General features: G+C 43.4%; 1 protein-coding gene across 6 annotated transcripts in view; it reads right to left on the bottom strand.

Moving 5' to 3' along the window:
* Positions 1 to 17,211, bottom strand: part of USP3 (ubiquitin specific peptidase 3) — a 301,215-nt gene that overhangs the window by 87,234 nt on the left and 196,770 nt on the right. Inside the window, exon 1 of one of the 6 annotated variants that reach the window (XM_068553196.1) lies at positions 12,358 to 12,438. The exons of 3 other annotated variants lie outside the window; for them this stretch is intronic. Coding sequence is in view for 1 of the 3 variants with exons in the window: in XM_068553156.1 (XP_068409257.1) it covers positions 11,197 to 11,287 (91 nt within the window). In the remaining 2 variants the exon portion in view is untranslated. Of the gene's footprint in view, positions 1 to 10,558; positions 10,702 to 11,196; positions 11,433 to 12,357; positions 12,439 to 17,211 lie in introns of those variants that run through there. 2 more of the 6 variants (XM_068553156.1, XM_068553190.1) reach the window with 2 other exon arrangements.

Here is a 17,211-nt window from a genome sequence, read left to right as displayed (position 1 = left end):
TATTAATCAAAATTTGTAGTCTAGTTATATTGAGAAATGGAGAGAGAGGCAGAGGGGAGGGTAATGCAAACACTAATGTCCTCATTTACCATAGCAAGATGTCAAGAGATGATACCTAAAATGGATAAATTAAGAAATAACAGCGTATTACTTAGAAGTATGTAGGTAAACGTGACAGAGAAAGCTAAATAGAGCTGAAAGTGGTGGTCTGTGGACAGAAGGGCTGAGAGGAGAGGGGAGGGGGGCTGCTGCTCTACTTTAACCCTTTTGATACTACACTGTACGACTTAACTGTACACGTATTACTTTTGATACTACACTGTACGACTTAACTGTACACGTATTACTTTTGATACTACACTGTACGACTTAACTGTACACGTATTACTTTTTGAAAACATGAATTAATCTTTAAAAGGTAAATTGATATAACAGTCATATCAATTCATGAAGTTGCCTAAACCATTTTTTTATCTTTAAAAAAAATGCCTATAATCTATTAGATGAAATAAAAATTACAATAGCACTTTATCATTTGGGGCCAGGCACCTACTGAATTCCCTGTATACTACAAGGCTAATTTGCAGAGCTAATGGTATGTGTTCTCTACTAGAGAATGTAATTTCAAAGCTGGCCAAAATTTATCATATATATGTTAACAGATTCAGATATCTACAGAGCCAGAAAAGAGAGGGCATCTGGTCCTGCTGATTTCCTACATAGAGGCAAATTCTGATCCATAAAACTGGTCCCCTCACTGGCTCAAGCATTTCACTGTATTTTGAAATGCATTTCTGAAATCAGTTTTCAATGTCAAATGAAAACAACATATGGAAATAATGTATGTGAAACTACATATTCTCTAAAACTGTAATGTACTAAACACATTTTTTTATTATTCATTCTATCACAAACTCAGACTTGTTCAGCCCTACTTTGGTGAAAAACACCTAATGAAGCTATTATGCTTTATCTATTCTACAGTCTTCAGCTAAATACTGGAACTGTGCCCCTACCTCCAAATGAGAGGAAAGGGTAGTGGGGAGAAGGATTAGAACTACTAAAGTCAAAGCAGATTACTAAATCAGAGTCAAAATGGGCCACTTTTGCGTTTGGAAGACCAGACACAAATAACTACAGAAAAATTATCAGGGGTTTATATTGTTTCAAAAATAACTTTCCTTACGAAGTTGATTATACACAGAATGAACACAAAAGTCATGAATCACTTAAGAAAAATTCTGGCATCCAATATTCCATTTATTTAATATAGCAAGGTCTGATGCAATTCCACGCCTTTGCCAGCAACCTGAGTAAGCAAATCCATAGTTAAACAGTAGAGGGATTTTCAAAAGAAATGAATCAAGTCATAAATGTAAACACCACACAACTATTATTTCAAAACAAAAGCAAGTGTATGCAAGATAAGATGCATATATATATTTTATAGGAAGCACTCCCTCCCATAAATAAATGAAACAATTAAGAGGTTAAGGGACCTCTTATTATCGAAGACTTTACTCAGAGTGGAGGTTTATATCTGCACTGTATAATTCTTTTCCTAGTTTTTGTGGTATATAATATAGGTTAGCACTAAAGCACAAAGTTGGGGATGGGGGTGTGTGAAATTACAACAGTTGTATTTACTGGTGTGCTGGGAAACTATTCTTTTAAAATCAACAGGACTTTTTAGGAAGAAATGGAAAGAAAAAGCAAACTGGGCACATACTTACACTCTGCTTAAAGGGCTAGATACCCAAGATTACAGAAAATAGGAATCTGTAAACTCCGATAGCTGCTCTAATTATTTAACACAAACCAAGAGTTGGAAATTTTTTACAACCAATAGGTATAATTTTAAAATCTGACCCACATTTTCCCAAAAATCTCTATTAATTATTCAAAGAAAAAAAGCCTGAAAAATATTTTTAAAATGAAGTTCTAAAAAGACTATACACAAACAAAACACTTGAAATAACTGAAATGAAACTGATGCAGCTAAATTAAATTAGAATTAAATTCTCACAGCATGAACGTTGAGCTCTGGCAGCTACTTCATACACATAAGGTGAAGCTTGAGCCAGTTGTTGCAAATGATTTCTCCAATGTTAATACAGCTCACAATTAACATTCAAAATAATTCAAATGAAAACTAGAGTTAATCTCAATTTTACTGTGTGTGACACTAAAATTTAAAAATCACTCAATCAATAATATGTGTCGGCCCCAGAGTGTCTAAGTTATACAGAAGTTCTTTTTCAAAAATATTATATTAGAATATTTCTCTAACATGTTTTCTATCAATTATCCCAAGGAAACATTCCATCACCAAAAAAAAATTTGCCCCCTAGAAATTTCAGCACATCTTCACAAACTTGGACCAAAATCCTACCATCCCAATATTGTACAAAAAATGTTCAAGACAAAGGAATGGACAATAATCTATTATCTAAAAAGGAAAACCTGAGTGTGGTCAGTAAGGACAAAGATTTAAAGAAGCTAAATCAACAAGTGTACTACCCTACAATCAGTTAAATTAAACCTGCAAGAACATGACAGTTAATCACGAGCCTGCTGTTCCTGGTGATGAGATAGTATAAGAACAGTCCATAAAATTAAGAGTCTTCAGGGCAGGTCAAGGATAAACAGGCAAGCAGATTTCTACAAGGCTGCCTTAAACCCAGCTAGAACAAAGAAAAAATATCAGGAAAGAACATCTACTCAAAATGGAAAACAGCCCACTGATAGAGCTATTCAATCCTAAAGTACAAAGTCTCCAGAAAAAATCCAGTTGGTTATAATATCTTTTCAAAGACACAAGCTGGTTCATATTCAAAATAAACTCTCAATTCCCTCCTCAAAAGAGTCTTATAAAATTTAATTAGCTAGCATTGATTAATGGTGAAGTATTTAGATAAACACAAAGACAACTACAAACTTCATTTTCCAATGTCCAAGTTTAATTTCGACAATAGTTTTCAAAATCTGAAACTGCTGTCTTAAGCTTATCTGCATTTTATATATCTGTAAATAGCACACATATATACCTAATTTTCAGTATGTCTTAAGAAGGGGGGGGGGGGGCGGAAGAAGGGAGGGAAATCTGTTTTAAGCCCTGCAGTCTAAAGACTATAATTAACTTTTACAAGAAATATAATTGGAAAATCTTAGAATATAATAGATGGAATCAACGAAGTACCCTGCCTAAAAGCAAAGATTCAAATAACCTCTGAGCTACCAGAGGCAAAAGCAAAATTCCCTTTCTTAAGAATTCTCTCCCTCTCCCACCCCACAACAAACCCACCTCCAAAAAGAATCTCCTCCAGCAGAAACAAAATGAAAAAATGGGAGGGGGCAACTTCAAGAAGCGAAGCACATTTATAAAATAACCAAAAGTTAACTGCATTTTATCCATAGCTATGGTGAGAAGGCTGACTCATGATATCTGAACTAAAGTAATGTGAATTTCAGCCTACAAAAAAATTAGACCTGAACCGAAATTCAGACATTCAAAAACAGCGTTCTTCCAACTGTACTAACAATCTAGTTCCAACTTGGTGGCACTTTAATCAATAAACAGGGGGAGGAAGGGCTAATCAAATACAGAAATCTAAAATTATTTTCAAAAGGTAGAATTTAAAATGTACTTTCACATCAAAAATCTTCAAAGGAATTATTCAGAGTATGTTTCCAAACACTTATAATCCTTTAACTTATCAAGCATTAAGCGACTAGATGACAAAATAAAGACCCTGCTTTTACAAAGGCAAGCCAGAAGTATGGTTTGAATGGTATTTGAATTTAAACTTTGGGCTATCTCTAATGCCCCCAAGCATCTTGAGCAACTCTGTTAATCTTTGTCTCAGTTTCACAATCTATGAAACAGGAAAAACTACAAGGATGGGTAGTTAATTAAATTAGTCAGGATTAAATGCTAGCCAACTGCTTTGAAGTTACTTTATGTTGTTCTCAGTTCTCCTCCTACTGAGTAAAACTAATAGATGAGAAAACATCTGGAATTACTATATATACTAACATCTGCAGACTTACAGCAGTTAAAAGATGATCTCTGTTTACAAATTTCTAAGCCAAAGATCATTCAACACTCGGAAAGATTTCAGGATACAATTGCAATGAACAATTTTTAGGTAAATTTCCTTTCATTATGAAAGATACCTACTCTTACCTACATTCTCAAAACAGACTGTTATAAATCACAGAGCATCTTGAGAGGTCCTGGCACAAAACAATTCTAGGTAAGATGAACAAGCTGTTCCTGTTGTTAATGGTATTCTCAGCATTCTAAGCTGTCAATCAAGGTAAGCTTCATCACAAATAAACCCTCCAAAAAGTACTAGCCCCTGCTGAGAATCTAAGTACTTCCTCCTAAGCCATCTGTCCAGGAAAGCTCTATTAAAACACCTAGAATGCAGTTGCTCTCATGTTTAAAGGAGCTATGAGTAAACATGAAACACTAAAATACATTAAACAGTATATATTTTCCACTTCAAACATTAATAAACTACTACCCAAGTCTATATGGATGCCTAGGTTGAACACAAAACCCATAGGTTGGACACTAATTTATTTTTTCAAAGAAGGAAAATGTATAATACAGCTCAAGAAGGGGGAAATAGCTCAAAAAGAAAAAAACAAAGCAGGTTGGGGGAAATGTACTGATATTTGTAAATTATTCCCTGATGGAAGAGGGACTCAATTAAATTTTAAAACAGGAATTTAAATTACTCAATGAGCTACAAACTAAATTACTCACTGTTCTGCTTACTGAGCTACAAACACTAGAAAAACATAAGTATTTCCAAATTGAGTTTAAAGGATCCAAAGTTAATCTATTATATTCCAGTAAAGAAGGAAATTGCATAAATTTCAAAGAGGAAAAAGTAGGATGGTATAAGAGCCTAAGGCTAGTGCTGTAAAAGCAAAGAATGATGAGAATGAGTTATTTTGAGGATAAATGGATAACAAGAAACAGAAACAAAGAGTTCAAATTCTCCCATCAATCCCATCCTTTCTCCTGCTTAGGCCAAGAAGGATATTCTTTGTATACTACTACGAATACCATCAGAAAATAACTTTTGATCCATGTGTCAAAACTTCTTCACAACAGCAAAATGTTAGGCTTAATCCCTAGACTGCAGCCTCTTCAAACAAACACGTGGAGCACATTCTAAATTCCAGGTCCTTCACATGTACTACCAATTATTCAGAGACTTTGGAAATATGCTTAGGCTGCTTTAAGGTTCTGGGGGCTGGGACTCGGGGTGGATACTGCCAGAAAAACCAGAAAGACAATTACATTTGACTCAAGCGTACAAATATTATTTTTTAAAAAGTTTAAATTCTTCAGAAAAGCATATAAAAATCAAATGTTAATCTTCAAAATTAATGTGGAAAAAGTAACACCTGTCCATTGATTTTTAACTGCCCCATCCACATTTACTACTAAAAATGGCTACCTGCCCACCTATAAACACAGAATGTCAAACGAATACGAATTCGTCGTGGTAACAACATTGCAGGTGGTCAGTTGCTCACAGTCCAGTCAAAGTTTACTTTACAGGCTGAAAACTGGAAGTGAGGACTGGTGAAAGCATTCTGGGGAGAAGCTCACTTACTTTCCATTTATTTTAAACATAAAGTTTAAGGCCATTCCAGCCACCATCCAAGTGGAAGAAAGTTCCTTCATTCATTAAGCAAATATTTACTGAGTGTCTTATTACACGCTAGGCACTTAATAAATATTTCATACAGGGTTATTACTAAAAAGCAGTAAATGCATTTGACCTTATGATGAACAAATGACTGGTCCTACCTAGAAATTTTAGTCTACTGGGCATACAAGAGTCTTCTTTAGATTTAGGTTGTGAGAGAAATACGATACAAAATAACCCATCATCCCATCAAGGTGATTTCTCACCTTTATCACAAGCTTTATCACAAACTACAGATTTATTACCAATGACAAGGAATCAATAATCAGAACACCATCCTACTAAATGGATCTTCAAAAAGGGTTTTATCTCCAATATCCACCCCAAACTGCAAAACATTTACTTAATCTACTTACTTTTCTTTTCTTTTTTTTTTAATAACTTTATTTATTTATTTATTTTTGGCTGCGTTGGGTCTTCGTTGCTGCACGCCGGCTTTCTCTAGTTGCGGCGAGCGGGGGCTACTCTTTGTTGCGGTGCGCGGGTTTCTTATTGCAGTGGCTTCTCGTTGGGGAGCACAGGCTCTTGGCGCGTGGGCTTCAGTAGTTGTGGCTCACGGGCTCTAGACTGCAGGCTCAGTAGTTGTGGCGCACGGACTTAGTTGCTCCGCGGCATGTGGGATCTTCCCGGACCAGGGCTCGAACCCGTGTCCCCTGCATTGGCAGGTGGATTCTTAACCACTGCGCCACCAGGGAAGTCCCTACACTTACTTTCCTTAGGTAATGTGAGGGCAAGCATGTACTAGAAACTTTAAGAAGCCTTCTCGGACTTCCCTGGTGGTGCAGCAGTTAAGAATCTGCCCGCTGAGCCTGCACTCTAGAGCCTGAGAGCCACAACTACTGAAGCCCCTGCGCCTAGACCCCGTGCTCCGCAACAAAGAGAAGCCACTGCAATGAGAAACCCGCGGGCCGCAACAAAGAGTAGCCCCCGCTCGCGGCAACCAGAGAAAGCCTATGTGCAGCAACGAAGACCCAATGCAGCCAAAAATTAATTAATTAATTTTTAAAAAAAAGAGAGGCCTTCTCAATTCTTTGAAGAATTAATCACGGACAAATTCTCATGCCTACGCTATTAAAATATCTCCAATTTAACTGCTTACTTAACCCAAACACTTGAAGGCTTTGGCTTTCCTTAGTTATTAAAACAGTTGTGTTTAGGGCATCCTTTTAAACAATTTGGGTTTCCCCCCAGTATTTTGCCACTGGTTTAACTCTTTTACCCACAAAAATATGAAATGCCCAAGACTCCAGCTTCTGAAAATAACCTCTGATATGTGCACTTAACAAAAACCTTGAGAGAATGTCCTAGTTTTTATTTAAAACTTTTTCATTTAAAATGAGAATGCCTAGGGACTTTACTGGTGGCACAGTGGTTAAGAATCCACCTGCCAATGCAGGGGACGCAGATTCAATCCCTGGTCTGGGAGGATCCCACATGCCGCGGAGCAACTAAGCCCGTGCGCCACAACTACTGAGCCTGTGCTCTAGAGCCTATGAGTCACAACTACTGAGCCCACGCGCCACAACTACTGAAGCCCATGCGCCTAGAGCCCGTGCTCCGCAACAAGAGAAGCCCCCGCTCGCTGCAACTAGAGAAAGCCCGCGCACAGCAACGAAGACCCAACGTAGCCAAAAATAAATAAATAAATAAATAAAAATGAGAATGCCTTTAGCAAAATTAGACATAAATCAACTTTTACCTCATCAGAAGATTGCTATTTTCAACATTTACCTTAAACCACAACATGGATTAATCTTCTAACCAGTTAGTTTCCTATCTCTCCCCAACTAGATTAGACTGTAACTTTTTTGAGAGCAAGGGACTGACTACTGGACCCCATGGTCCCAGCTAATACATTTTGTAAACTCTGTAAGTCTCCACACAGACATAAATGTTGCTAGTTTTAAGGCCTTAAGGAATTCTTTAATATTTTAAAGCTATTTTGATCAGAGCAGGTGTCCTTAACTGCTACTATTGTTGTATACAAGTGGGTTCTCAAAGTGTGATCCTGAGGCCCTGAGAGTTTCCAAAATCCCTGCATGGGGTACATGAGCTCAAATTATTTTCATAAATAACATTGATGTTACTTTTATTCTTTACCCTCATTCTCTCACCAGCACGCAGTGGAGTTCTCCAGAAGCTACATGATGTGTGATATCTCAAGAGACTGAATGCAAAAGCAGATATGAAAATCCAGCTGTCTTCTATTAAGCCAGACAACAGAGTTGCAAAAATTAAAATAATTCCAATCTTCTCACCAATTTTTTTGTTTTGAAAGTATAGTTATTTTATACAAACTATTATGTTAACAGGTAATGGATTTATTATTGCTAATTGTAAATGATTTAATAAATATATATTAAAAATTTTTTCTGTTTTAATTCCTTGTACATCAAATATCAATAAATATAAGCTGTACAAACAAAGGCTCTTTGGGTTCTTAATAATTTTAAGAGGGTAAAGGGGTCCTGAAGACAAAAAGCTTGAGAATCACTGTGGTACACAATTATAAAACATATACAGTAATATGTACCAAGGGCTTCTCATAGATAAGAAGCTCAAGTTAACTGCAAAGTATAATTACTTCTTACACCTCCTAATCTTGTTGAATAATATATCTCCTTGCAAAGCATAATTCAGCATAAAGCCAGTCCATCCTAGGCCCTATCTAAGGGGCTTTAGATATTTATTGAGAGTCCTCTTTATAAAGATGTTCTGACCTATAATACCACCTATTACTTGAATAGTGTTTGGAGTTTCTCAAAGTTTTCACAAAAATTACCTTGTTCATCCTAACAACAACCTGTGAAGTAAATGTGAAGTATTACTCCCACCCCCCCTTCTTTTTTAACAGATGACATAATGAAACCGATGCTCCAAGGAAACAGAACTACCTTCCAAGGATGTATTGCTACCTAGGAGAGCCTAGGATGTTGGTCTTTTGCAATTTGCTTGGCTGCCTTAAGGCTGTTTCACTGTGGTGTAACTGGAAGCTCCCAAAGAAAACAAGGCAAGGGCATTAATTTTATTGTTCCAGTGCCAAAACAGAGATTTTTCCCTCCCTAATAAGAATGTAATCAGACTCAATACTTGGTCACCGCATTATTCCACACATTGGCTACCCAAAAAGAAAGAAAAAGAAAGAAAGAAATGAAGGAAGAAATTCGAGAGTGCTGGAGAATAAACACCAGAATACATAACCCTCCAAGATGATGAATTCGTCAAGGACTCACAGTTTTAATAATCATTTAATCACTGAAACAACAGGCAGGCAAGAACAAGATCAAGCTCAATACAAAAACATGAGACTATATCAATGAATGGGTGCCCAGAAAAAGTGGAAGGCCCACATGAAATGGGTTCAACTCATAGAACATGAGCAGAAGCAAAAAACCCACATAAAGTTGCAAAACTAGCTTTATTGGTTCTACAAATCCACGCACATGACTAAAATCACCCTCCCAAAGCAATGTCAGAGACAAACTTCGTTGCAAGATGCAAAGATGACATCCTAGCCCTTGGATAGAAATCACCCCTCCCTTAGGACTACACATACTAGTTTGTTCTTTTTTATCAGCACAAGCCTCTTAGTTATGCTCCAATTTAACTTAAGTTCCTCAAGAGATGCTCAATTTTCTGCATCTCTTTTCCACACTCAAGTGGACGCCCTGACTGACAAAGGCAAGACTGACTCACAACAGGATATCTGCCACTTGCATAAACTCTTTTCCTTTTTTTAGATGCATGTGACCAATGAGGCCATTTTAAAACTTGATGTGATTTTACCTAGAAACAGCCAGAAGTGTGCTGTCTGCTTTGTATCTATCCCTTTAGTTTACCACAGATGAGCAGAAGTAGTTTCATCATTCCTCATGAGGTATGCTTTTCCTAGTGTTTACTTTGGTCTTTTTTTTCTTTTTTTCAATCCCTGGGGCAGGGGTTACAGTTACAGCACCACAGCTCTAGCTACAATTATAGATAATGCAACACCAACTAGTTTGTAAAGCAATTTAACACACCTTATTTGTTGTTTCATACTCAACATTCACTGTAGAAGAAACATTCGTAGGTAAGTTTCTACACCCTCATAAAAGAACTGCAATACTGCACTGTAAAACCAATTAACCGGTTAATCTTTATGGGCTTCATGCAGAAAAAGACAATCTGACTTTACAAAGGCAAGCAAAGCATCAAACCTCTGAGAGCTCAAGGAAACCGCAGTTATTTCCATTCCTTATCCCAGGGTACATTTTTCTTTGTGGCCTTACCTGTGTTTTTCTCCAAGGACATAATCACCATTTAAGAAGTAACCTGTCAAAAGTGTCAAGGCATTCTCTGAACTATCCTCCCAGCTCCGGCCCACAATGAGAAATGTCACACAGCTAAATCGTACCATTGCTGTTTTCTTCCCTTTATTTCTTCAAATGAACTTAAGATTTTTGAAATGCACAATTCAAATTTTACACTACAACCCAAGCTACCACTGATCATCTCAAAGCTGATAAACAAAGACTCTATCGGCGGCACCAGGGCCCTACCAGGAAGTAATCAAAGCAGTGTGGCCGGTGCGATCTTAAGTCGCTAGAGCAGACAATAAGAGGGCACTGGGGCTTCCGAGGGGCCCGACAGAAGGAGATAAGATGCTTAAGCAATGCAAAAGCATTACATAAACCTAATAACTGTCCTACAGCACATGGACTCGGAAATCCCAAAGCAATTTCAAACAAACAAAAATATCTGAAAGGCAACGCGAGCCGCCCCTCCAAAGCAGCTGCTCAATCAGCCTTCTGAGCTTTTTCAGCCCGCAGCCTGTTTTCAAACTTCACCTTCCCGGGCTGATGAAAGACTCCGACCTCGGCCGCCCGAGTTCTAAGCACCTCTCGAGGTCCCGGCTCCCGCTCGCCCGGCGTGGATCTGGTCGCCGGAGCATGGGGGGAAGCGAAAGGAAGCGGGTCCGGGGCAGGTAGCGAAGGGCCCCAGCGCGCCCCGCAGCCGAGACAAAGCTGCGCCCCTGAGCGGCGCTTTTCCCGTCCGGTCTAGGAGGGGACGCAACTCGGGCCCCGCCACACGTGCGGCCGCCTTGTGGGGGCCGGACACCCACCCCCCGCGGCCCCCGACCCGGCGACACAGGCCAGCACAACCCCCGGGCACTGCAGAGCGGCGCGGGGGCGCGAGCCGCAGGCCAGGGTCCCCGCTCGCCGCCGTCCCCACGAGCTCGTGGCCCCCGCGGTCTCTATCCCTCGCGGGCCTCTCCTTCGCCGGACGGACCGTCGGGCCGCGGGAAACAAAGGAGCCGCCGCCGCCGCTCCGCCCGCCTCGCCGCGTACCCCTCCCCAGCCGCCGGGCCCGGCTTGCCCGCACCGCTCCCCGAGTCCGCGCGCCGACTGCCCGCGGCCCCTAGACGGCAGGCCCGGCAGAGCCGGGGCCTCGGGTGCGCTGCAGGGCCGCCTGGGGCCGCACTCACCGCTGCAGCACCAGGACGACGGGGAGCCGTTGGGGAACTTGGCTGAGTCCGGGGCGATGCAGACGCTGGAGCTCAGGTGCGGACACTCCATGGCCACGAGGAGGGCGGCGAGAAGGACTGAGGCTCCGAGACCAGGCGGGGGGGGGGGGGGGGAGGGGCGGAGGAGGGACTCCGAAGGCTCTGCCTGGGGTCGTTCCTCGCCGGGCGCTCGGCCGACGGCGGCTGCGTCCCGAGCCCTTGCGTCAAAGAAAGCAAAAGCTTCCGGGCGCCGGGTTTTCCCGCCCGCCGTCTCCCGAAGCCCGGCTCCGGAAAACGTGGTGCTCCGGCATCCGGGTTCTGCCGCCACCCCTCGGCTGGGGGCTTCCGTCTTCCCAGGCCGGCCCCTCCCCTCCCCTGGGCAGGCCCCGCCTACAGGCCCGGCCCCGCCCCCGTCCTCTCCCGCGGGGTGAGGTCCCCGCGCTCGCAGGCTGGTGGCCCAGAGTCGGACTGCGCTCGGAAGTGACTGTCCCAACTCCGCTCCCCCGGGCAGCCGCGGTTTCCCCCGGCCCCGGGTAGGGTGGAGCGCCAAGCCAGGGCACGCCGGGCCGGTCCGCTGCTTTTACCCCGGCCCGGCGAGCGCTCGCAGTCAGAGAAGACTGACCCTGCGTAGTGTGTAGTGGCCTGACTACACTGCGGTAGAAAATGTGGCCACACAAGAAAGTGTGAAGAAGAAAATAAAAACCACCGGGCAGACAGACAGCCCCCATTTTACACACGAATGCACAAGCTCAGAGAGGTTAAGGGCCTGGCCCCCGGTGGCCCAGCGGGCTGCATAGGTCCCAGAGCAGTACTGGTTTAGTGGTCTGCTCCCTGCGGCAGCTACGATAGTTACCGGGTTCTAGGTTCTGAACACGTGGCCTTTTCCAGCCACCTGGGTGCTGAGTGCGGGGGCGATCGTGAACCTGGGTTCAAACCCCGTCACTGTGACTCACCATCTGCATTACCTCGAGCACGTGGTCGGACATTCATACCTCACCCTCCGGTGTAAGTTTAAATGAGGTAACTGTAACCTGGGTGTGCTGAGGGGGGCGGTCCCGGTTACCAGGTGGTAAAAAGGGAAGGGATCTAACATTTGTTAAACACCTGCTGCTGTCTCCTAGCCAGGCACTTAACATACAGTACCTCATTTAAACCTCGCACCACACCGCCAGCTGCTGTAACCATCCTCTTTTTTACCGCAGGGGAAACCGAGTCTGTAATTGGTTAATCCATGCCGGGATTGGATCCCCGCCTCTCTGACCCCTTCGTAGAAAAGAGGATAGGACAAGCCTCCAGCGGCCGCTAGGGCAAGCGTTACACCCTAGCGAGCCTGCTATCTCTCCGGGGCACGGCCTTGAGGACGTCCCGGGCTATTACGAACATTGCCTCAAAGTTGGGGCTCCTTGTAAAACCCGGCGAAGGAGCAACAGGGCCAGGAGGCGAGCAGGGGGAGGGGGAGGCTGATGTGGCAATCCTGCGGGCTGGGCGAGAGGAGGAAGGAAGGTCAGGAAATGATTAACCGGGCCGGGCGGGGTAGTGGTTAGAGCATGGCACCTCCCCGCAGTGCAGTCCTGGAGCAGTCCAGGGATGCCCTCTCAGTCACTTAGGACGCCTCGCCATCCTCCCCACCACCCGCCACCTCTCGGTTTCGGCCGCGCACTCCTCTGCCTAACGGTGTCCACTCACCTGCGGCCTCTCTGCCGACGCTTTCCTCCCCCCCCCGCCCCCCCCGGCCAACTCCCGGAGCATTTCCAGTTCCTCTGTCAACGCTCTTTGATTGCTCCCCAAGTTTTACTTGACTGCTTTAGAGCAAGCCATCTTGAGGTTTTATGGCAGTGACGAGTTGCGGAAAGTGCAGCTGCTCAAATCCCTAGCTCTGCTGCCTACTTGATGACCAGCTTTAGCAAGTGTCTCTAGTCCTCCCAAGACTTTTTTATCCATAAAACTGGGAAAATAATACTTATCTCTCAAGGAAGATGTGAGAATTGCCACCCCGTAGTAGATAGTCAATAATTTATAGCTTTTTTCTTTTTTCTTTTTAATGACAGCAGGTGAGAGAATAATTCCTAGGAAGGGGGAGGATAAACAATAAATGTGACCTCTGCCCAGGCTGTCCCAACTCTCTCCTCCTATCCACCGATTCTTTTTCAAGGCCTGGCTGTATCAACCTCTGTTTCCTTCCGGAAACCTACCCCCCATTTACGATCCATGCCCCCTCATTTAGCCATGAAACATGCCGTGAACTCACGCCGGTCTTTTATGCTAGCATGTAACGGTTCCTTTTTCACCTTCGCAAAGACTCAGTTTCCTTATCGTCTAGACCTCAGCTTAAACATCACTTCCTCAGGGAGGCCTTTCCTGACCCTGCCCCAACTCCAGGTTACCTCCAGGTGTGTGATGCCCTTGTCTGCCCCCATATTCTGCCTTTTTAAAACACTCTTCAGGCACGTAATTATTTGTTTAATGTCTGTCTTCCCCTTGGAGGTCCATAAGGGTAGCAAAAAAGTCTGTCTGGTTTCCTGCTTTATTCCTAACATAACATGTGGAACATGGAGGGCATCCAATAAATGTGTTCAATCATGACTGAGTGAGTGATCGATTAGCAATGTCTACCATGGGCAGGCGGTTAGGAAGTGGCCCCATATATGCCAGGTAGTCACCCCCTTCTCCCCCACTTGATCTGTAAATTTCCCTTCAGCTCTGAGTTTATGATTTTAACGGCATCAGGAATGTGAAAACACCTTGTGAGGTGTAATCTGCCGGGGGTGGGGGGAAAGAAAGGAAAAATAGTTTTTATTAGAGTCTTCTCTCCCTAACTAGAATAAAAACCCCTCCGAGCAGGGGCCCTAACTTAGTCCCCCCTGACTGGTATAGACCGCAGAGGGCAAACTATGACTATCAGGCAGTTCAGAGAAGCTGGGCAAAATCAGAAGTCCCTCCTGGGACTTTTGCTAGGTTTACCTAAAACTTTCCTGTGTCTCTGAAAGTTCTCGTAACTAAAAAAATTTTTTTCTTTGGGAAAAAAAACCTCGTGGTGAGTAAATGTGTCAAACGGGGGAAGACCACGGGGCACACTGGGAAATCTGCTTTTTTAGTCCCTCGTTTCTTCGGCTACATTTATTACTACGTTTTCTTTTTGGTTCTTGGCCCACATCCCTTTGGCGCTGAGGAGCTCTGACTTACACAAGGGTGAGCCCTGGTGGTGCTGAGCCAGCCTCCAGCACGGGTGCCGGGTGCCGGGAACGCGCCGCCTCCGAGAGTCCCCGCCCAGCCCTCGGGAGTGCCAGGGGGTAGGGATGGGGGAGGAGGGCGGCTCTTGCCAGCAGAGGAGGGCGAGTTTTAAAAGTTTGCATTTTTTCAGAGGAGAGAAATGCACAATTTCAACCACACTATCAAGTGTTTTTCTTCTAAAGGGTATATCTATATAAAGGGAGGAGGGAGGGTTGAGCCAGGAGCCGGGGGTGGCGAAGTGGGTGGTTGTAAGTTGCGGAGGGAACCATCATCAGGACGGGTCTCAAGGTTGTTATGACCGTCCCCTAACTTTTAGACTTGAGACTTCTGGCAGAATTGGTGGTCCCGAAGCAAGGATTGCAAGCTGACCAGGCCCAGGGGAAGAAGCCTTATTGGAAGCACCGAGAGAGCTAGGTTAATTATTTACCTTAGAGATTTTTCTAGGAGCAAAACCTGCTTGGAAAACTCAAGAGGAGGCTTGGTGAGTATTCGGAAGGAGCAGCCGCTCAGGGACTCTTTTATCACCTTGTTTAATTTTCCAAGAGGCACTTATCTGATACTTCCTTGCTTGTTTACTTGTTTATCTACTGTCAGTCTCCTCCATGAGAACAGAGACCTTGCTAGTCCTGTTCATTGCCTGATTTCCAGCTTCTGGAATTCAGCCTGGTGCATGGCAGGTCCTCAGGAACTATTTGTTGAATGATTAAATGAATGATGGGGCTGGGTGTGGGCTTCAGCCAGCCAGCCCTCACTGGCTGTCATTCTCCCAGTTCTTTTCATTCACCGCTTTTGCATTATCTCCCTGCCCCAAATTCTCCAGTGGCTCCCTATGTGTGGCAAGATAAAATTGGAAACCCACTGCCATCACAGTCACCTGTCCCTTCTCTTTTGTTAAAGCTTTAAAAAAAAAAAACTGTTCTAGCAATATCTAAAATAGCTCCCTCATTATAGAAAATGTGCTTCCTCACACCTGTGTCCTCCCCCTCCATTCCCTTTTACCTGCCCAGCTGTAACTCCTCCCCCATGAAGCATACAGCCTCCTTAGGGAAGCCCTCCCTCACTCACCCAAGCAGACTTCTAAGCCCTCCCCTCACACCATCACTCTTTCCGTTCCTGCATCTTGTCACATGGTGCTGGGCTTTTCTGTTTACATTTCAGTCTCCTTTGGGAGCAGATGCTTTTCAATTGTGGATCCTAGGCAATGAGTTCAGCAGTTGAAGATATTGGGAAAAGATTATATTTATTGATTAAATGTTGTTGGAAGTGCCCCTTTCAAGAGCGATTACATCAATCATTGTGTGTAACGTTCCCCTAGGTATTCACAGAAAGGACCTCAACTCTGCAAGAACAGAAATTTACATTAAGTGGGTCCCAACTGGGTGCAAGATACTATATCAAGTGTTTTTCATTTCTTCTTTAATCCCCACAACAAATCTCAGTTGGAGGTATTATCATTTCCTTTTTACTGATGAAAGAACTAAAGCTCAAAGAAGGTATAAATAATTGCATAAATTTGCACAACTAGTAATTGCTCTTTTATCAAAGGTGGTTTTCACCCCTCACACACATGGCCAGCTAAATAATTTTGCCATATTTTATGGGGGTAGCTGAAGTTCCTAATAAGGAAGAAGACTCTTAAGGACCACAGGACACAGAAGAGCCTTTTAAGTAACTAAAGAAAGGATCATTTATGTTCAGTACCATTGTAACAATCATTGTATCATCAACATCTTAATTTGTATTGCTTTCCTCTATTGCTTTTAATGCTTTCTTCTTTATCATTGAAATGTGAACTTCACAGCACTTTTATGAAGGAGATGAGAAGGTTTTCTTGTTTAAAGACCCACTTTGCAGCTAAAGCACTGACCAATTAAGCAAAACCAAATGGCTCTAGCACCAAACAACTCTTTGACAAGTCAAGGAGTCACTTTTCTCTCTGGGCCCCAGTCTCGCATTTGTAAAATCAGGGAGTTGAATCTGGATGATCCCCAAGGGCCGTTCTAGAGTGAACATCCATATATCCTGTGATAGCTCAGGGCCACCCAGTGACACTGGCAGAGGCAAGACCGTCCTTGTATCCCGCAGCAGAGACTGCTAACTGTTCACCCCAAATCTGTTTTCTTTTCCTCCTGGTTTCAGAAAAGAAATTTCTCAGCTCCCTTTATAGCTGGGTGCAGTCATTTTTAGTCCATAGAGTGAGCAGAAATCACAAGGATCAGCCTTGGCTGGCACTGTGGACAGCTGCCCATGACAAAAATACTTCAGTGTCTAGTTTTGTTTATCAACACGTGGGGGAAATATATTAGGTCAGGTCCAGAAAGAAATGTTGGGTCTTCTAGGCTTCCAGTCTGCTCTTTCTTTCTGTGCTTCCTCTTCAACCATTTGTTCATTTACCCAACAAATACTGTATGTACTCCTGCCACGTGCCAGGCACTGAAGGTACAGGGACTGAGAGCTCTGCACTACATGGGGGCCTCCTCTGTTGACATCTCTTTGCCACTGTCAAGATGGAAAGTGTAATATCACTCCTTTCCCCTTTGTTCATTGACTGACTGGACATCAGAGCCTCTGAATTTCAAAGTGCTGTCTAGACATGGAGTCTTAAGCCTTTAAATTGTGAAAATGACTTCACACAAAAAGGGCCTGGCTTGGTGCTTGGTATACAGTAGACCCTCAATAAATGTCCATTTCCTTGAGACCTTGTCAAATAGGAGGGTTGATGTGGGGGATGAAGGATGATGGCCTGAAATCATTGATTCTAGGATA

This window comes from Eschrichtius robustus, chromosome 1 (genome assembly GCF_028021215.1).
Source record: "Eschrichtius robustus isolate mEscRob2 chromosome 1, mEscRob2.pri, whole genome shotgun sequence".
Taxonomy (NCBI): Eukaryota; Metazoa; Chordata; class Mammalia; order Artiodactyla; family Eschrichtiidae; genus Eschrichtius; species Eschrichtius robustus.
The sequence above is the reverse complement of the archived record's forward strand: the minus strand, read 5'-3'. Positions and strand labels throughout refer to the sequence as shown.